The 21,968-nt window shown below is 30.6% G+C and overlaps 3 protein-coding genes across 4 annotated transcripts; all 3 read left to right on the forward strand.

Moving 5' to 3' along the window:
- The first annotated feature begins 334 nt into the window (after positions 1–334).
- On the forward strand, positions 335–7,974 carry LOC105629288 (Phosphoenolpyruvate carboxylase family protein). Of its 2 annotated transcripts, none has more exons than XM_012210851.4 (9): positions 335–1,033; positions 1,757–1,968; positions 2,692–2,973; positions 4,094–4,216; positions 4,672–4,822; positions 5,925–6,022; positions 7,150–7,186; positions 7,288–7,424; positions 7,630–7,974. In XM_012210851.4, the coding sequence occupies exons 1-8, from the start codon at positions 628–630 to the stop codon at positions 7,404–7,406; spliced, it is 1,428 nt and encodes a 475-aa protein (XP_012066241.1). In that variant the 5' UTR covers positions 335–627; the 3' UTR covers positions 7,407–7,424; positions 7,630–7,974. The 2 variants fall into 2 exon arrangements, with proteins under 2 accessions (XP_012066241.1, XP_012066240.1); XM_012210850.4 differs by having other exon boundaries at positions 338–1,033; positions 5,790–6,022.
- Positions 7,975–10,978: 3,004 nt separating this feature from the next.
- Positions 10,979–12,357, forward strand: LOC105629405 (F-box/kelch-repeat protein At3g23880). The gene has a single exon (XM_020677491.3). It carries the CDS (start codon positions 11,090–11,092, stop codon positions 12,131–12,133), a length of 1,044 nt encoding a protein of 347 aa, XP_020533150.1. The 5' UTR covers positions 10,979–11,089; the 3' UTR covers positions 12,134–12,357.
- Positions 12,358–14,252: 1,895 nt separating this feature from the next.
- On the forward strand, positions 14,253–15,382 carry LOC149498727 (F-box/kelch-repeat protein At3g23880-like). Its single transcript, XM_089717840.1, has one exon. It carries the CDS (start codon positions 14,253–14,255, stop codon positions 14,757–14,759), a length of 507 nt encoding a protein of 168 aa, XP_089573966.1. The 3' UTR covers positions 14,760–15,382.
- Positions 15,383–21,968: the final 6,586 nt, after the last annotated feature.

Genomic DNA, 21,968 nt, shown 5'->3' on the forward strand with positions numbered 1-21,968 from the left:
CTGGTTGACATTATTTGTTTTAATTTTAAAACTATATGGAATATTTATAACTAAATTTTGCAAATAAAATGCGATTCATACACATGGTTTATAATTTAAATTATAAAGATTTCACATTTTATTTTTTTAAATTTTTTGAAGGAAAAATTTTATTGTCCAATAAATGAATATATGTATCCTTATCACTGCTTAGGAAAAATAGTACTTCTTTTGAAAAAAAAAAAAAAAAAGAAATTAATTATTTTATTTTGCTAAAAAAATTTTCTTGTTTTCTCCCAAATATCATAATAGCCGCTCATCGGTTCGTTTCGAAGTAAAATCAGAGTAATTTCGCTTCGGAACAGCGGCTGAAATCGTCAGTTCACGGAACGGACCTGTTGTGAACCTTGTTCGGTTTATCCCCTGATCGTTGAGATTGAAATCGACTCGAAGACGAAGAAAAATGAGATTCGTTGGAACCGAACCTCATCGGAACTGGTTTGAAACCATATCAGAATCGGAACCAGGAGGATCCACCAAGTGAAATGAAGGGGTGTAGTTGATAAGAAGTGAGGTTGAAATATGTTGTCATGTCCTGATCAATTTTTAGCATTAGCAAGATCAAAGAAAGAGTAACAATTAAAGACAATGGCAATAAACCTTCAAGCCATTGGAGCCAGCAGAGATTACTCAGTCTCTCTTCCTTCTTCTTCACTCTCTGCTTCAAATTTCAAAAGCCAACGGTCATTTCTCATTCATAACAATCATAAAAACTTAATCTTGCAAAAATCAAACACCAATCTCTCACTTTCTGCTTCAAATTTCAAATCTCAATGGTCGCTTTTTACCCCTAAAAGTACAATCTTTCAAAAATCAAATACCGTTTTCAAGGTAGTTAAAAGCAGGGTAACTTGCTCTGCTGATAAAACTTCTCCGGCAAAAAAGTTGCGTCAGATTCTTGAATCGCCTGGAATTCACCAGGGTCCAGGTTGTTTCGATGCTCTTAGTGCTAAGCTTGTGGAGAAGACAGGGTTTGATTACTGCTTCACTAGTGGTATGTGCTTTTTTGATGTAATCAAAGAAAAAAAAGAAGGGTTTGGTTTGTTTTGAATGATAGACTGTTAAGGTTATTGTCTTTGGTAGTTTTTTGATTGTGGTTATGGATTCTATAATTATTTTTTAATTTTTAAGAATGTAAATTTGTGCTTTTATTGATATAATCAAGGAAAAACAAGAAATGGTTTGGCTTTATTTGAATGAGGAACTTTGAAAGTTCTAGTTATGATAGTATTAAATTTTGTTATCGGTTATTTCCCCTATAAGATTTGTAAGTTTCTATAGAGGTCAGATATATTAGCCATAAAATGCTTTGATTAGAATACTCGGGTTTTGTTAATTTTTTTTACATGTGTATATTATAAAATATGATAGCTCTAATTTGGTTGAAGCAATTGGAATTTGTAAGTGTGAATAATATTTCTCTTTCTACATTCTTGGCCTGATTTTTTTTTTTTTTAAATTTTGTATGGGTTGAATTGTTGTTTAAGCTATTTTTTGGATTCTTCATGCGATGCAAATTACTTTAATGTAATAAACTGAAAACACATATATGATTGATTTAAGCATATAGAAAATATATAGATAATTTTCTATTTTATTCTTTTATTCTAATTTTTTGTTTAGAATTTTTTTTATAATTTATTTTGCATTTGGTTACTTTATTTATATTTTCAAAGAGATAAACGAGTTTGTTTATTCCATGTTGTCTTTCCATTAGGATTTTCAATATCAGCTGCCAGATTGGCATTGCCTGATACTGGCTTGATTTCCTATGGGGAAATGGTGGATCAGGGGCAACTAATTACTCAAGCTGTGTCAATTCCTGTCATTGGGGATGGTGACAATGGTTATGGAAATGCCATGAATGTCAAAAGAACTGTCAAGGGATATATAAAAGCTGGATTCGCAGGAATCATTCTTGAAGATCAGGTTTTTATTTTTTAAATTTTAAGTGCACACAATCTCATGCTCTTTGTTTGGTTTTAACTTAGTTCTCAAAGCCCCTAAGCAAACTGGTCGAATTAGGTTTCATGTGGAACGTGTCTTAAGAGTTGAAATGAAAAATGGGAAAATGGTTTTTGTGTATTTGCCAATATCATCTAATTACTATGAAAAATTATTGTAAAAGCAATGAATAAATGCAATTCAGTATCTTTCTAAAGTATGAATAACTAAAACTTGAATAACTAAAGTATGAATAACTAAAATACTTGTTGCAGCCTAACTATTATGTGGGGAAAAGTGTTTGACACATGGTAAATTGTCCCTTGATTCTTATTACATTTCAAGTTAATGAAGAAGTAGGAGGAAGAAAAACTCAATTCATTTTCATCATATGGGAAAATATTATCAATTTCTATGTATACATGGTGATACTGATTGTAGTTAATATGGATAATCTTACCATTGTTTTGTCACCCTCTTGGTGATAACTCGAATAACACTTTTTGGTGTCTTCAAGCTGTTGCTTCTTTATAATGTCATAATTTGAGGACTGACCTTGGTTTCAAGAATCATGGTTTGAGTTTATAACTATACTTGGAAAATCTTTTTTTTAGCATGCTTCCTTCATTAACAATTTCTTTAGTCATTTATTAAGCTGCAAATTGCTGCTGTCTAGATTTCTGTTGCTTATAAATCTGGCTATGTAAGGTATCTCCGAAAGCTTGTGGCCACACACGTGGTAGGAAAGTAGTGTCTAGAGAAGAAGCAGTGCTACGGATAAAAGCCGCTGTTGATGCTCGGGAAGAGATTGGCTCGGACATTGTTATTGTTGCACGAACTGATTCTCGACAAGCAGTGTCCTTGGAAGAATCACTTTGGAGGTCAAGAGCTTTTGCTGATGCAGGAGCAGACGTTCTTTTTATTGATGCACTAGCTTCAAGAGAAGAGATGAAGTCCTTTTGTGAAATCTCTCCCCTAGTTCCCAAAATGGTATTGTTTCTCTTCTTCAAAACAAGACCAAATAGATTTATAAGATTATGTGAAGGTCTTAACCTTGTCCTTTTATGTCTATGAAATGATCATATAACACCTGAGAAAAATAATCAGTTGTAAGTTGCAGTTTTTATTTATACTAGTTTTTATGCAAAGCACATGGGATCCAACTTTAAAAAATTTGATTTATTGATGTATATATGTCAACAATATACTTTATAAATCAATTGAAGGTAATATCCATTAGCTATATTATATTAAGGTGTAACACAAGCCTCCTTATATTAAGGAATGGATATATAGTCAGGTTATACCTTTTGCTATAATCTGAAAGAGGGATATAAAATTTTTATTCATGCTTTTCTGCATAATTAAACAATTAATAGCATTACACAAAGTGCTTTACTAGTGTTGCTCATAAAATCTCTGCATTTCTGCTTTTCTTTCTCGTGTTTGTCTCAACTGCATGTTTTGCAAGTATTTATTCTGGTATTGATTTTCATGAAGCTAGCATAGCTGCTTATGATGGTAATGGTAATTTTTTCTTTTCCTAATATGTTTAAATGCTGATGATGGTACAACAGTTTGATTCCTTTTGAAAGTAATGTGAAGGATGCATGCTTTAGAGATTTAGAAATCAAAATTTAGTTTCCTTTTATAGTTCAGCAGATGTGTCAACAGATTATGGTCTTCTTCAGTCGATCTCAAAAGCAGCATTATGGTAAATGTCACACAGCACTGGCTAGAGATATCTACACTTTAAATAAGTTGTTGTTTAAATTAGTTCTTCCTGTTTCCATCTGTGCCCTTCTTTTACAATGTAGCAACATCATAAGACAAAAAATTACCGTGGATGAGCTGCTCCCGTAAATCCTCTGAATAACTTGCTTGCCAATGCTGCAAGGGAACCACATGCTTGAATTTTTACTGTATAATTTTTTTTCTAGTAGTAATAATGGAATTAACCATATTTAGCACTTCATATGAGTACCCTGGTAAAACCAACAGAAGAAAAGGGAAAAGTTCATTAGCATAGTGAAAACTTGAATTGGAAATCGAAAAGAGTTATGATGTGCACTAGTGCATAGTTGCTAAAACTTTTATATTCTTTATGCAGGCCAATATGCTTGAAGGAGGGGGGAAGACACCTATACTCATTCCTTTGGAACTTGAGGAAATTGGTTTTAAACTTGTAGTTTACCCTCTTTCCTTGATCGGGGTATCTATACAAGCAATGCAGGTCATATGTCTTCACTTTTGAAATAAAAAATAACATGTGAAAATGTCAATTAATATTCTTCTTTGATGACTAAACTTTGGCAATCCTGATTTCAGTAGATTAAAAGTGAAAATCTTCTAAAAACATTCATGATTACTGATTTTTTTCTTTTGAAGTTCTGACTTATTCTAATAATAATGCGTTAACATTAACTGCATAAAGAAGTCAACATGCATGACTTGGTGCTACTCTTTTCATTCCACAAAGAATAAGGAAATAAATATCGATAATTTCTCTAATACTTGATTATGGAATTCTGTGGATCTTAAGTATTGTTTTAAGTCATTGCTGTAATTGAGTGCAAAAGTATGCATTTCTTTGGGGATAACTGTTTTGGAAAGAAATTGAAGAATTTCAAAGCATTAAAAATATTAAACCTATAGCTCAACGTCCTAACTTTTGTCACACATTTGCAGGATTCACTAACTGCCATTAAAGGAGGTCGGATTCCTCCTCCTGGAAGCATGCCATCTTTTGAAGAACTTAAGGAAATCTTGGGCTTCAACACTTACTATGAAGAAGAGAAGCGGTATGCTACCAGTACCAGCCAGACACTTCGGCCAGGAGGTGGGTGAGAGTTGGACTTCTTACACCTTGAGCTGTCCTTTTTGTATGTGTAGTAGGAAATTTGCCAAGATATTTTTGCTTGCTAGGCGACTAATCATCAAACTACGCAAACTGTTTTTTTGTTTTTTATCATTTTAATGATATCTTCTCTTGAAGTTTACTTTTTGTTTGTGAATACAACTAAGTGGAAGTTGGATGTATTTTAAAGACTCCAACATAAAAGCTTAAAATGTTGTTTAGACAACATGCTCAAAACACTCTCTTACATTTAGGCTAATGGAAACAGACACATTAGGCTCCATAATTTAAAATGGGTTTCTGGTTACAAATAGAACTAAACTTTTGAAAAAATTAGAAAATCCAAACCTAGAATTTAAGCTGTTAGTTAAGGGGGTCCATATTCTACACTTTAACTGAAATTGGCTGTTTAAATAAGCCTTATGAACCCTTTAACAAACAACACACCTTACAGGTTTCTTCTGTTGCTAGTTGTTTAATAAACAATATCACCCTATTCTAGCCTGTAACTCAGTCCCATTAGCTGCTGAGAGTGGTTGTTTAACTCACTCTTATGAGCTCTTTGGAAAAAAGTATAGGTGTTGAAATCTTTGTAATTAGTGTAAATATTGTCTTTACTAGTTTAGGTTTATTCCTATTTAGATTACTTCCTATATTGGAACAATCTTTTGAGTAGAGATTGGACAATAACAACACAATATAGAGAAATACAACTCTCTTTTGAAAAACTACAATAGGTTCAAGGTTTCTTATTTGGACAATTCCTAACAACAGCATTCCAGGGAGTTCTTGTGAAATCATTGCTTTTGGATTTTGACCAATACTATCTTCTTTAAATTTCCTATATATAGACTTTATATAGGTTTGCTGGTTTCCTCTATCAACTTGCTGCTTTGCAAGTTTGACAAGTTGGATTGCCATCAACTTTTGCTAATTCTTAAACATATAGGTTATTCATCAACCAGCAGTTATGTGTCCGATATACAACAGAGGACTCCAGATGTTACAGAGCAGAGAAGTCAAAGTCCTCAAGATCCTGTTGTTGAAGTCATAACTCCTGATGTATACAATAACTATGGTGCAGATGGTTCGAGAAATCCTTTTTCCGGCATCTGGTCTCGGACACTGAGAGTCAAAATAACTGGAAGAGATGGATTTGAAAAACTTGACGTTAGAATTCCTGTGAGTCATCTTCCCTTACTGGTGCTACTACAATATAATATATCTTTGGTGTTTTGTTGGATTCCGTTTCAATATTGCTCTGTCTCACTGTCTATATTATAACTGCATCATACTTTTCCTGCCTCAAATGAAATCCGATTGTTTTCAGCTTCGCCAACTATGCTTTTCAGATGATTGGCCTAACTGTCAGAAATATAACCTTTTTTAATACTCTTTCTGTCTGCAATTATAAATCATTTTATAGTGATTTTTGTCCATATATATTTATATATATAAGTGTCCAATTTTGCACTTCTATATTAAATACATTAACTATTTCTATAATTTTCTAAAACTATCTTTAGTCAAATTAATGATGTGAGATAAAAGATATTTTAGTCAAATTAATAAATATTTTGTTATAATTTAGGGAAAGTAATTGCTTCTTTAATCACCATGCAAAAATCATAAATGACATATATTTGTGGACAGAGAGGGTACTTTTTTTTAATGAAGAAGTGCGGTGCTCTATACAAGCCTCCCCTATTTGACTAATTAACTAGACCAACACTTATCACTTGAACCATATTTCATTTTGTTTTATCTTTTTCTTTATCCGCTTTCCTTTCGTATAAATGAAAGTATTATTGATTTCATCTTCGCTTAAATTCTCAAGAAAGTAAGGCCAATGACTTGATGTATGCTAATTTATAATGGAAATTTTGTTTTTTGTAACACCATAGTTTTGATGTCCCAATAATATTTCAAATGTACAAATAAACCATATCCTGCAAAAACCATGTTGACTGTACATAGATGCATGCCCATTTATTTTGTTTGGTTTAAAGGAATTTGATGCTAAATGGGATTGATGCTTGACAGTTTGATTACATGAATCATATCCTCTGCTGCTCTAATTTTTCTTTTTCCTTGGATTGTATAAGAATTATTTATTCATCATTTTCCAGTCACATATTATTACCTTCAGTTTTCACATTTTTAACTAGTATTTCCATCATGCTCATCATAATTAATGCTTCACATTTACTGATAAATCTCTGCATCAACAATAAAGATGTCCTGGAATTCGTTTCATAAAAGAAACCATGTCCTCATAATGTTTCTTTCTCTTATGCGTATGTTGGCAGGCTGGGTTTTTGGAAGGAATTACAAACATCGTTCCAGGTATTATCCATGTCAAAATCAAAATCATTTGGAATCCTATTTTAGATTAGTGTGTGAGAGGTATGAATCAACTGTAACTTTTTCTCCTTTTTGATACACAGCTTTAGGGGGTGTCAACATTAAAGAACTCCTGAATGATGCGGCTGGAGAAGTAGGAGGCAAGTTGTTGTTGGATTTTAATGATACAATAGGTGACAGGATTCAAGTTTTCCTAGAATAAGCTCGTTCATCGAATAAGGTACCTTTATCTGCTGATAGTTTTAATACTCGAACTAAGGAAGTTAAACCATCTAAGTGATGTAGAACCCTAAGTTCTTACTCCAAATAAACTTAAGAGAAAAATGATGAAATAATGAACAATTTGGGCAAGAATGATGTTTTCAACTCTTTAACCACAAGATTTCTTTTTTCTTGTTTAATCTTTTGTAATGATCATATGGCAGAGAATTAAAGAAGTGAAGTGGGAAATTTTTCAAGTGGATATATGACCTGCAAATCTGTCAAATGCATAGCTGAAGGCTTTACGTGCACTCTAAATTCTGGAGGGTTCCTTCACATTCTTCCTCAGTTCAGCAACCAATATGTAGTAGCAGTGCAAAATTTCAAAATTCACCCCATATTTCGATTTTGTTCTTTATTCTAGTCTGATGAATTAATATATACATGTTAAAACAATAAATTTAAGTACACTTAATTAATTTCTCTCATGGTGAATAAATAATTAATACCTATGTAAGCTTAACTCCATTTCTCTATTATCTCTTTAAAGAAGCACAACCTCTATTATATTTTTGCTTGGTGGTTTCTAACAGAACAAAATTCTTACAGAAAAGGATTCTAACATGAAACAAAATCCTTACAGTGTGTTTATGTGTACTGTTTATCTACTACAACCTAATAAATGGAAAAGGAGAAAAGGAAAAAAAAAAAAAAGTGGGACTGGTATTCATGCCCTTAAAATATATGGAGTAATAAATTTTATTCTCAGTAGCCAATAAGAAGCTATTACCAACGAATTTTAATTTCAGTCACTTACCTTTTGTTTGGAAGAAAAGAAAATATTGGAGGAATGAAAATAAACAGTAATTTGGAACTAGAACCATAATTCAGTTCTTTTTAAATTTGGAATCCAAACCAGAACTTCGGAATCAGAGTTAAAATTGAATCGTAATTCTGTTCAATTCTGCTTCGGTTTGATTTTTTTTTGTTTTTTTTTGGTTCTGGTTTCTGTAGTTTCTCTATTAAGAATTAATATATACTATTCTCCATTTCAATATCATATTTTTAAACTAAAAAGAATTCTAATATGAAACTAAAATTACAATATATAATAATTAAAGAAAACCATTTATAATAATTATAATAATATATCATACAATACTAAATTATGATTAATAATCGATAAGTATTAATAATTTTTTATTTTAAATAATAAAATATTGAAAATTTATACTAAAATTACGTAGTCTTAATGTTGGTTAATCTAAAATCAAGTGATGGTAATATGTGTGTATGAAGGTAAGTTGTTGACTATGTGTGAAAAGACACTTAAAAACATTATAACGGTAGTTTGAATGATAAACGATCAAGTAGCAATAAAGTATTTGTGTCTTTTCATTGGATAAATAAGAATAAAATAGTGATAATCATTGTTAATTGGACACATTTTGTAAACAAGTTCTCAACTTTTACTTTAAAAAGCTGAATTTCAACTGCTAAATTGCATCGGTTAAACAATTAAACTTGCAAAATCATTCTATTAAACGCTTATTTTTTTTAATTTATTGAAGGCTTTTATGGATTGAAATAACAACGCGGACTACAAAATAAGGACAGCTCTACCCTTAACTTACTAAATTGATGAAAACACCTATAGTCACTTCTCGCATAAATAAAAAGACAACCGAGACCACCATTTTATTAGCATAAGTAAACAATTATTAACTAGTTGAAATATGCAAAAATTATTATTTCAATTATTAAAAAATATATATTTTAATAATTGTTGTTGTTACCGTGGAGATGTGTAATATTTGTTACAAAGTTTAAGGATTGCAACAGTTGGTGATGTGAAATTTTGTTATTTTTAAATTTTTTAATATTGCTATTTAATTATCAAATTTGAAGAGATTAAATTATAAAACTTTTCATATTCTGTATTTAATAATTAGTAATCATATAATAAATTTATTTTATTAATTAAAAAATACTTCTGTTTTCTTTCTTTTACAATAATTAATGATCCAAAAAATAAAATTTTTTATTAATAATAGAACTTTAATTAGTTTTTTCAATATTTAATAACCACATTATGAATTCATGGAATATTTTATTATTTTATAATTTAACTATCCTCTAATTTTTAAAATTCTTAATTTTCTTGTGAGTACTATGAAATAAGTACTACATCTTCTAAATTTATCATGCAAATTCTTGTTTTCTTTTTTACGTTCAAAATATTTTTAGATAGCAAAAAATATTAATATCTTGAGCAAAAGATACATGTTATTAACAATGTATGAAGTTTCTTTATTTTTCCATTTGGTTTGACTAATTGTTTTAATTTATAAAGCAACATTTATGTTTATTATTCTTAATTTAGCGAAGAAGGTGAATTTATTATTTTTAGTTTATTAATTTTAATTCATATCAATTATTTATAAGTTTAACCCGCAAGGTGCTCTCATATAACTAGTCAAAAAAAATTATTTTAAGAATTGTTGTTGTTAGTATGAAGATGTGCAAGGTTACCAAATTTAAGGGTTGTAATAATTTTTTAGTGAAAAGTACATGAGTAAATTTATATATTTGCATATTGTTAAGGGTTAAATATTTCCAGGTCCCTAAATTATAATGAAAATAATACTTAGATCCTTCAAAGTTTGGAGAATTATCTTGAAGGACCCAAATTATGCTACTGTTCAACATTCGAGTCTTTCCATCCAAAAAGCTATGTATGTTCCGTCAATATAACTAAAAAAAGATGATAATAACCTTTACTTATTTTCTTCCAAACCCTAAAACAAGCGACTCTGATTTCTACATCAAATACCAAATTTACAGAAGACGATCTTGATCGTTGATTTTCTCTGTTTCATAATCCAATAGTTCATTCGCAAAGTATGTGCATATCTTCTAGCATTTATTCAGTAATCAGCTAATAAAACTATTTGAGGAAAATATTTTATTTTTGAAAGGAATCCAAGGATTGATGCCTTTCCCATAATAAGCAATGTCTTTCTCAGGTTTTTCATGATTTAAGATTCATGGATATTAATACTATATTTATAAATACTCTTGTTTTGGCTCGAATCTTATACTCTCCAATTTTGCAATTCTGTGTTTTGAAATATTATTTTCAAACCTGTGTTTTATTCCAATGGCTACTCGCACCTCTTTTTATACTTTTCTCATCGTGGAAGGATTCTTATCAGTTCGGTTATTATCCAAACTAGAGTAACGACAGACATGTTGATCTCGACGATCAACAAGTCCAAGTAATACAAAAGCAAAATTATTAGGAAAAAATTCCATAATTTGTCGTTTAAAAAAAATTTCTCTCTCATCTATATTCCAATTTAATGCCATATTAACGGAAAATATACAGTTTTCTGAACAGAAGAACTTCAAAATTGAACGTAGCATAATTTAGATCCTTCAAAGTAATTTTTCAAGTATCGAGGGATTTAAGTGTTAGTTTGGCTGCAATATATGGACCCAAAAAATTTTTAACCCTATTGTTAATTATTGGTTAGTGTATGAGTGGTTTATATCGGGAGTAGGTAAGGAATTTTCAGGACTTAAAAGCTGGAATCCCGATAGAGCGAATGGAACTACCTAGCTAGGGTTATCCTAATTATCTACTACAAAGGAGCAAAAAGAAAAAACCATCGCTTCGCAGCTATGCATCTACCGGAGGATATCGGAAGAGACATTCTTTCAAGATTACCAGTTAAATCATTAATAAGATTCAGGTGCGTACAAAGATCTTGGGTCTCCCTCTTCCAAAACCCTAATTTCATAAACCAACACATCGATCGCTCGATTTCCTCCAACACTACCACTTTCATATTCAACCGTGGTTGCAAAGGATTATCCGTTTCAGCTATTTCTAACTATAAGCTGTCTGTAACTTCTTTTAATGTTCAACACCCTTTTTTAACCTGCGCAAATATTATGGGTTCATCTAATGGTCTTGTCTGCGTCTTCCTCTATTCTTCTCGTTACCTATATTTATTGAACCCAGCTACTAGAGAATATATCGACACTGCTTGTCCGTTTCCAGATGATAATTCTTCGGGTGTTGTTGGGTTTAGTCTTTTTGGGTTTAGTTTTATTGAGGAGCTTAATGATTATGTGATTGTGGCAAGTTTTTTTCGGAGCAATGACAAATTTATTGTGTATAAAAGGAATAGTAATTCTTGGGTAACAAAAAAAACCTCTAAGTTGCAATATGATGGCATAGACATTGCGTCTGATACCGTGGTTAAGGGATCCTTTAATTGGATAGCAAGTAAAAAAGATATTGGGAAAGTGATATTGTCCTATAATGTTGGAAATGAGGATTTTGAAGAGATAGAATTTCCTGATTCTCTTTGGCAAATAATGCATATTACAAAGTTGAAGGATTCACTTGCTATAGTTAGTGCTTATCGTTGGAATAATGTGCACTATGACTATGAGATTTGGGTTATGAATGAATATGGTGTAAAAGAGTCATGGACTAAAAAATTTATTATTGATGGGATTTTTGGATATAAGCCGGTGTTAACATGTCAGGAGAATATTGAAGGAGAGATTACTCTCCTAACTCAAAGACACAATCTTCCAGAGTTTGTCAAGTATATCCCCAAGAAACAAGAAGTCATAACTTTGAGCGGTGCTCCGAATTATATCTGGAGAGCTGATGTTTATGTAGAGAGCCTAGTTCCAGTTAGAATATCTTGATGGAAGAAACTGATTAGCGAATTGCCATTATCCATGTAAGTTCCAATAAGAAGGAGATGTGTTGGTTTTAGGAATATTCCTTCATGTTTGGCATTGCTTTAGGCATTGCTTTTAATCTTATATGTAACAAACTGCATGTATGTTTTGTTTAGTAATTAATAGTTTGCGAATCAATTATATATTATGCATATGAAAATCGTAATGAATAGGAGTTTTTCATACATATTGCGAAATGTGAGTATGTGATACTAGGATTTTCATATCTTTATCTTGGATTATTGTTACAATCTCAGACCTGTTGATTGCAATTTGAGGAATTTGATTATGTTTGTGACATAGCTGAAGTTAAGCTTTTGATTTAGGGAATTACTTGATGAATGTGTTTGAGCTGCAAATACATTTGCTCTTCTTCTCTAAGTTATAACCTAACTAAACTAGCTCTTCTTTGAACCAGGCCATTCTATTTGATTACGTTTGTGTTGTAGCTTAACTTAAGCTAACTAAGATAACTTATTTGATTTAGAGAATTACTTGTTCACTATGTTTGAAAATTTCTTTTTGCTGCAAATATATTTTGCTCTCTGTATTGATTAGCTTGCTGCGATTGTTGATTCTTCCTGCCTTTGTAAAGAGAGATTTATCTTTTACTAACAACGGGTATTTATCTTTTACTAACAACGGGGAGGATACTGTAGATACTCGTGACCAAACTCGTTTATTATAACGATAATAGGTTACAGGTATCTATACATCTACTTTCGTACCCTCTTTGTTATTAAGTTCACTAAACACATCTATCCCAAATCTATTTATAACTGTTCATATCCTCATTAAATTGATCGAAGTAGGGGTAGGGAAGGAGAGAGAGGAGTATCTTAAAATACCTATCTTGCTTCCATCTCTATACCAATGACTACATCCCTAGCCCTAAAAACATCCCTAGCCCTAAAAAAAAAAAAAAAAACTCTTATTTTATTTGTAGTTGATATATTCTAAAAACACTATCTTTGTTATATTATCTATATAATTTCTGTAACTATCAACTATATATATTCTCTAGAGAAAAATCATCATAAAGTTTATTTGTTTTGACAAATAAATTTTATTTTCTTTGACTATTAAGAATTTGTTTAATTTTCGCTATAAATATTTTGAAGATATCTTGTATATTAGTAATCAATTTTTTATTTTTCTATTTAAATATTAAATATTTATATTTTTAACTAATTTCTAATATTTTAATAAAACAATAGAGAATAATAAATTGTGAAAAATATTTTTCAAAAGTAAATTTTTCGTCCGAAAATAAATATAGCCTTATATTTGTTGTTGTTTTGTGCTTTACTGAAGGAAGACCGTTACCATTCGATGGATAGATTGCTACGTATAGACATAACATGTTGCTAATAGTAAATCAATGGACAATTAATTGATATATATATATTTTACTTTTCATTCATAGTACTCAAATATAAGTTGATTTTTCTATTTTTGATTAATAATTTTTATCTATATTTTTGAAATAAATTTAATACTCTTAAATAAGTCGGTTAATTTTTTATATTTAGTTATAACATCTTGCTATTACTTCTTTAAGAAATTTAATTAGTATTCTTCATTAAGGTTTCGGATTGAAGGAGGTGAGGATAAGGTTAAAAATCAGAAATAAATTGGCTCGAGTACAAAAAGAAATGCTTTTGGCTAGTTTAGATGCGAAAGGTCTCAATTTCGTAGTAAAATTTGTCGCAATTAAAAAACTATAAGTTTAGATACATAGATTTTATGAAATTCAATGATTATATATTAAAATTTTATATAAATTAGATTGTTTTTAAAATTTTTATATTGAGTACATGCATAATATAGTTTGAATATAATATTTGAACACCAAATTTTCCATTCAAATGAATTTACTATCGAAAAATTAAGAAAAGTAATAATAAATTATATCAATTAAAATTAGATTTTAAAAAATAATAATACAATATGATATAAAAGAGTAAAAGAATAATTTAAGAGTAAAAACAAGTAGGTATATATAGAAATATAAAGCCCGATTAAGCTAGGGAAATACCTAGAAAGGAGGAAAAGAAAAAAACTTTGCTACGCAGCTAACTTAATGGCAGATATTGAAAAAGAGATTCTTTCAAGACTACCAGTTAAATCTTTGATGAGGTTCAAGTGCGTACAAAGATCATGGCTCTCCCTCTTCAAAAACCTTAATTTCATAGCCCAACACCTCAATCGCTCTATTTTCTCTGACAATTCCACTTTCATATGCAGCCGCGGTACCAATGAAATCTTCTCTTCATCTATTTCTGACTCTGAAGTTATTCTATCTCCTGTTATTCTTCATATGCCTTTTTTACCCAACACAGTTTTTACATATATTGTGGGTTCCTGTAATGGTCTTGTCTGCGTCTTTTCTTATCTGTCCTTTTATTTATGGAACCCAGCTACCAGAGAATATACGAATATCGCTCTTCCGATTATGGATTATCTATCTACCAGATTCTTTAATGTTGGATTTGGTTTTTTTGCGGAGCTTAATGATTATGTGATTGTGGCAATTATTCGTTGGAGCTATGACAAAGTTATTGTGTATAAAAGGAGTAGTAATTCTTGAGTAACAAAAACAACCTCTGAGTTGCAATATGATAGCATAGACATTGTGTCTTCTACTGTGGTTAAGTGATCCTTTAATTGGATAGCATTTAAAATAGGTATTGGGCGAGTGATATTGTTGTATAATGTTCGAAATGAGGACTTCCAGGAGATAGAATTTCCTGATTCTCTTCGGCAAATAATGCATATTACAAAGTTGAAGGATTCACTTGCTGCAGTTAGAGCTTATCGTTGGAATTATATGCATTATGACTATGAGATTTGGATTATGAATGAATATGGTGTAAAAGAGTCATGGACTAAAAAAATTATTATTCGAGGGATTTTTGGACATAGGCCTGTGTTGGGATGTCAGGAGAGGTTATTCTCCTAACTCAAAGAAACAATATTCCAGAGCTTGTCAAGTATAACCCCAAGAATCAAGAAATCAGAACTTTGATCAGTGTTGCTGCGAATTATATGTGGAGAGCTGATGTTTATGTAGAGAGCTTAGTTCTAGTTAGAATATCTTGATGGGAGAAACTGAGTAGCGAATTGCCATTATCCATGGAAGTTCCAATAGGAAGGAGATGTGTTGGTTTTAGGAATTAATATTCTTTTAGCATGTTTGGCATTGCGTTTATATGTAACAAACTGCATTTGCAGTATTTTTTGGTTAGTAATTAGTCGTTTGCGAAATCAATTATTATGCATGTGAAAATCGTAACGAATAGGAGTTTTTCATACATTATTGTTATGTATTTGTCATATCTATTGCGGAATCTGAGTATGCAATATTAGGATTTTTCATGTTTTGATCTTGGATTACTGTTAACATCTCAGACATTTTGAGTGAAATTTCAGGAATTTGATTATGTTTGTGACGTAGCTGAAGTTATGCAAAAGGGCACAGAGGATAAATTATTTGATTCAGGGAATTACTTGATGAATGTGATTGAGCTGCAAATATATTTTGCTCTTCTTCTCTAACTTATAGCCTAATTAACACTTCTTTCAATCAGATTATTTGCTCCATTCTATTTGAATATGTTTGTATTGTAGCCTAGATTAAGCTAATTAGCATGGAGTCAAGGAGATAACTAACTTGTTTGATTTGGGAATTACTTGTTGACTATGTTTGAAAATGTCTTTTTAGCTGCAAATATATTCTGCTCTCTCTAATGATTCTTCTTGCCTTTGTAAAGAAAGAAACTTTGAGGTAAGCCGAAACTGTGATAGTCTACAATCACAGCTAATAACTACTAACGCTGGGGGTCTGCAAACGGGTGATTTGGTTTTGGATCTAACCGAAAATCGAAGTTTACTTTTTGTTGAAACCAAACTGCACTGAAGTAAGTTTAAAAACTGGACTGAATAGGTCAGTTTTTATTCAATTAAATAGTTCGATTTTAATCAAAAAATAATTATTTTGCAATAACCAATCTAAAGACTTGAGAATCGAAATTATAAAAGATTGAAAACCGAAAACAAAATGAATAACTGAAACCAAAAACCAAAAATAATTCAGTTTGGTTTGGCTTTCAATTTTTTCCAAAGTATGCTCATCCATAATTAAAACATATAATATTGCTGAATAACGGAACAATTTTATTTAGTGTAATTGACTAAATCTCCGAGACTGAATAGACGTTTTTTGTGTACAAATTTAGCCTGAATTGAACCCATTTTGGGTCTGCATAGGTGTGGCTAGACTTGAATTTCATGCTTTGAGATCAGTTTAGCTTGTTGATTAGAAAATGCTGCATTCTGATTTTAATTATGTTTGCTACGGTGCGTTTAAACTTCAATATAATTTGTTATTAATTTTAATCGAAATATTAATGTTAGGGACAGTGAAACCTCCGTAGCTCTAAAACACTCGAAGCTATGTGGCGATTAACCAATACATGATTTAAAAATTTTAATAATTAAATAACTTATTAAGAAAATAATATATTTATAATAATAAAATGTTATTATAATTTGATAGCCAAATTTTCATGAAAATAAAATTACTTATCAATCAAAAATTTTCTTATAACAATTTAAATTTAATTAAATTATAATTTTATATATAATATAATACCATAAAATGTTTAACTATTAAAATATAAGAAACAAGTATTAGCTAAAGTAACAATTAATATGTTAATCATTATTTTAGAGCATCATTTGTAATTTTAATTTTTTTTTTTTTACTTTTTGCTAAAGTTTATTAACATATAATTAATTTTATAGTTATTTTTTTCTTGAAAAAAAATTATTTCAATATATTATATGGTTTACTAATATAACATGTTATATATATATATATATATATATATATATATATATATATATATATATATATATATATATATATATATATATATATTTCTAGTGGGTTTTATTTTATGTTTTATATCAAATAATAAAATTTTTAATAAATAATAATAAATTACTAATTTTTAGAATAAATTACTTGAAAATAATTATGAGCAATCTAATTAAAGATTTATTAAAATTCATAACTTATTAAAAAAATAATAAATTATTTTTATTTTTTCTACCAATCAAATTTAAATCGTTAATGACATTTTTATGAATCCATAAATTCAATAGGAGTTTTTTTGAGGCCCCCAATATTTCCACATATTCCCATTTTTATACATATTATAAATATAAATAAATAGTAAGTGCAGTATGAAGTCTGCTAGAGCTAGGAAAATACGAATACCTGAAAGGAGGAAGAAGGAAAACCTTTCTCTACGCAGCTATGTATATACCAGAAGATATCGAAAGAGACATTCTTCCAAGATTACCAGTTAAATCATTAAAAAGATTCAGGTGCGTGCAAAGATCTTGGCTCTCCCTCTCCCAAAACCCTAATTTCATAACCCTACATCTCAATCGCTCTTCTTCCTCTAATAATTCTACTTTCATATCTCGTTACAGTGATTGCACTGAATTCTTCTCTTCATCTTTTTCTGACTCTGATCTTAATATTCTAACTACTGTTATTCCTCACCACATACCTTTCTCACCCAATACGTCGTTTATGTATATTGCGGGTTCATGTAATGGTCTTCTCTGCCTCTAATTCTTATTCTAACTCCATTTATTCCTTTTGTTTATGGAACCCAGCCACTAGAGAATATAGGCATACCCCTTCTCCGATTCCTGATTTTAAATATTTTAGTCTTCTTGTGTTTTGTTTCTTGGAGGAGCTTAATGATTATGTGATTGTGGCAGTTACTCGTCATGATTATCGAAGTTATAGCAAAGTTAGTGTGTGTAGAATGAGTAATAATTCTTGGATAACAAAAACAGCCCATAAGCTGGAATGTATTTTAATGTGATTGTAGCTAATGCTGTGGTTAAGGGATCCTTTTGTTGGTGGTTAGCACAAGAATTAGATTTTATTCGTAATGTGATCCTTTCATATGATGTTCTAAATGAGGACTTTCAGGAGATAAACTTTCCCGATGTTATTCAACGCTACAATGAGGATGTTCCAATTCTACATTTTACTAAGTTAAGGGATTCGCTTGCTGTGGCTGTTTAAAATTTTTCAGATTATGAGGGAATGTATTCATATGAGGTTTGGGTTTTGAATGAATATGGCAAAAAAGAATCATGGACGGAAAACTTTACTACCCCATTTCCTAGATATAAGTTCTTTTTGGCTTGTCACGAGAATATCGAAGGAGAGCTTATTTTTGTAACCCAAAGATTCGGTGATGATCGTTTACAAGAGCTTACCACGTATGATCCCAGAAATCAAGAAACAAAAGCTTTCCCAAATACTGGGATTTCACTTCAGGCGCCTTTTATTTATGCAGAGAGCTTAGTTACAGTTAATATGTTGATGGAAGAAACGAATTAACGAATTGCCAGAAGAGTTCCAATCGAAGGAAGATGTGTTGATTTTAGAAATATTGTTTTAGCCTAATTTGCATTGCGTTTTAAACTATATTTAACAAACTGCATTTGCTGTATTTATTGGGAACTCAGCTATTCTGCATAACAAATCACAACGGAGAAGAGTTTTTCGTATATTATTGTTATAATTTAGTCATATCCATTGCATATTTTATTATATTATGCTTGGCCAATTTGCTACTAGCTCAGCTTTCGAGTGTTTACCTCAGTGTTAAAAAATTCAAGAATTCAGATATTGATACATCTCTTTGCAAATTTTTGCTGTAACAAATGAATAAATATCTGTAGCTATGGAAAATTGATTGAGAGATAAAAATCTTTTCAAGCTTCTTAAACCTGACACAACATTTTCATCTTTTTGTTCTTGGATTAGTCTAAACATTTTAGACACTTTCGACCAAAATTTAACAAATTTAACAAATTTAACAGATTTGGCTAAAAAAGGAGTTATTTAGCAGATTGGTGGAAAAAATTTAACAGGTTAGAGTTTGTGTGCAAAGGGATTTTTTTGGCTTCGCTATAAAGAGATTGTATTTGGTTTTATTTCCAACTATTTATTTTCTTATCTCATCTCAAGAGAAATAATAGTTGTCCTTTATGAGTTTTGTACTGTTTTGGTTCCATATTTTTTTTACCTAACATTTTTGGATGAGATTCGGTTGTTTGGGATGAGCCTATTGACTTAAGTTTAGACATTTGAAAAATGTTAAATTTTTTCTGCATTTATAAAAATCAAAATAATTAAATTGCCTATAAAAAAAGAATGAGTTACTGGTGAGAAAACAAAAAAAAAAGATTTAATCAGTTAATTCTAATTTTAATAGTGATGTGTGTGGCTAATTGTAATCTCTTTAAGATTTTAATTCATGACTACATTCGGCTCGAGTACTACACAGTCCATATAGGGTCGACTCTCTGGCGTGGCAATTTCTATATTCAGAGCTCGAATTTTATATCTAAAATTTAAACTCAAGACCTTTAGTTAATGGAGATTTCTATATTCAGAGCTCGAATTCTATATCTAAAATTTAAACTCAAGACCTTTAGTTAATGGAGATTTCTATATTCAGAGCTCGAATTCTATATCTAAAATTTAAACTCAAGACCTTTAGTTAATGGAGATTTCTATATTCAGAGCTCGAATTTTATATCTAAAATTTAAACTCAAGACCTTTAGTTAATGGAGATTTCTATATTCAGAGCTCGAATTCTATATCTAAAATTTAAACTCAAGACCTTTAGTTAATGGAGGAGTCCCGACCAACGTTAGTTAATTCATGTGTTTTTTTTATTTAAGATAATCATTTAATTCTAACCGCAATCCGAGTTAAATAGAAAGATCCTAATAGTGTTATATATATAGGTTATATCCTTGAGTTTTCAGACATAAAGAGAGTGGCAAAAGAAAATAGGCAGCTATGAATTTATTGGAGGATATCGTGAGAGACATTCTTTCAAGAATACCAGTTAAATCGTTGATGAGATTCAAGTGCGTACAAAGATCATGGCTCTCCCTCTTCGAAAACCCTAATTTCATAACCCAACACCTCAATCGCTCTGCTTCTTCTAAAACTCTCATATTTTGCCATTATGACTACGAAATCTCCACTTCATCTATTTCTGACTCTGATGATGATATTCTAACTCCTGTTATTCTTCACAAACCTTCTGTTCTTGAGGGTTCAGATATTCTGGGTTCATGTAATAATGGTCTTGTCTGTCTCTATGCTCCTTCTGGCTCCTTATATTTATGGAACCCAGCTACTAGAGAATATATAAACACTGGTTATCCGATTCCAGATACTAAATATTATTATTGTGTGTATTATGGACTGTTGGGTTTAGTTTTTTTGAGGAGCTTAATGATTATGTGATTGTGAGAGTTATTTTTCATGATAATCGAAGATCATATGACGAAGTTAGTTTGTATAAAAGGAGTAGAAATTCTTGGATAACAAAAAAAAAAAACCTCTAAGTTGCAAATTGATGAAGTTGGTATAGATTTTGAGTCTAAAGCTGTGGTAGAAGGATCCTTTCATTGGCTTGGATTGGAAGAAGATAGACATGGTAAAGGTATGCGATTCTTTTGTTTAATATTCTAAAAGAGGAGTTTCAGGAGATAAATTTTCCTTATTCTCTTCGATGGGAATTGCAAGAACTGGATATTTTCAAGTCAAAGGATTCATTGGCTGTTCTTGTTATGATTGGTAATGTTCATATGTGAAGAAACTACGATGTTTGGGTTATGAATGAATCTGGTATAAAAGAGTCATGGACGAAAAAATTTACCATCGGATCATTTTTTGGATATGAGATGCTGTTGGGATGTCAGGAGAATATTGATGGAGAGATTATTCTCCTAAATTATACCCATGGAATAAATAATGTAACAGAGCTTGCCAAGTATGACCACAAGAATCAAGAAATCAAAATTTTCAAATTGAAGGGACTTCAGTTTGGACGGCTCTTACTTATGTAGAGAGCTTAGTTCCAGTTACATCATGTTGATGGAAGAATCCATAGAAATAAGATAAATGGAGCGTGCTTGTGTTATATATATATATATATATATATATATGTGTGTGTGTGGGTTAGCATATATACTTTGTCAAAATTGTCGCATTTTTTATGGAGGTTTTGTCTTGTCCATGTCTCATGTTTATGTTATGTTTTCTCTGCAAAAGATAAAAAAACGTAATGCCATGGAAAGAAGATGTGTTGATTCTAAGAATATTGTTTTAGCCTGTTTGTGATTATGGAAGCCATGACAAAGTTAAAGTTAATGAGTATTAATGGAGTAGAAATTCTTGGACAACAAAAATAACCTCTAAAGTCGAATTCTATATTTTGAAGTTTGATTCTTTCGTATTCGAAATGGGGAGTTTCTGAAGATAAAAATTTCCCGATTTCTTCAAGAATGGGAATCAGAGAGAATGCTTATGCTGTTCTTGTTTGTAAAGAAAGAAACTTTGAGGTTTGGGTTATGAATGAATATGGCATAAAAAGAGTTACGGACTGAAAGTTACAATCGAAACTTTTTTTGGATACAAGAAGTGGTTAATTAGGATGTCAGGAAAATGTTGAAGCAGAGGATATTGTCCTAAAATTCTACCGATGGCTCATATAATGTAAGAGAGGTTACCAAGAATGACCCCAAGAATCAAGAAATCAAAACTTAGCCAATTCTTGGGGATTTGATTTAGTTTTGTCGACTGTTGTTTGTTGTGTAGAGAGCTTAGTTACAGTAAGTTGATGGAAGAAACCAATAGAGTTCTTTATACATATTTGTTATGTTCTAAATCCTAGTCAT

This window comes from Jatropha curcas, chromosome 1 (assembly GCF_041381405.1).
Source record: "Jatropha curcas cultivar XTBG-Jc1 chromosome 1, XTBG_Jcur_1.0, whole genome shotgun sequence".
NCBI classification, from domain to species: domain Eukaryota; kingdom Viridiplantae; phylum Streptophyta; class Magnoliopsida; order Malpighiales; family Euphorbiaceae; genus Jatropha; species Jatropha curcas.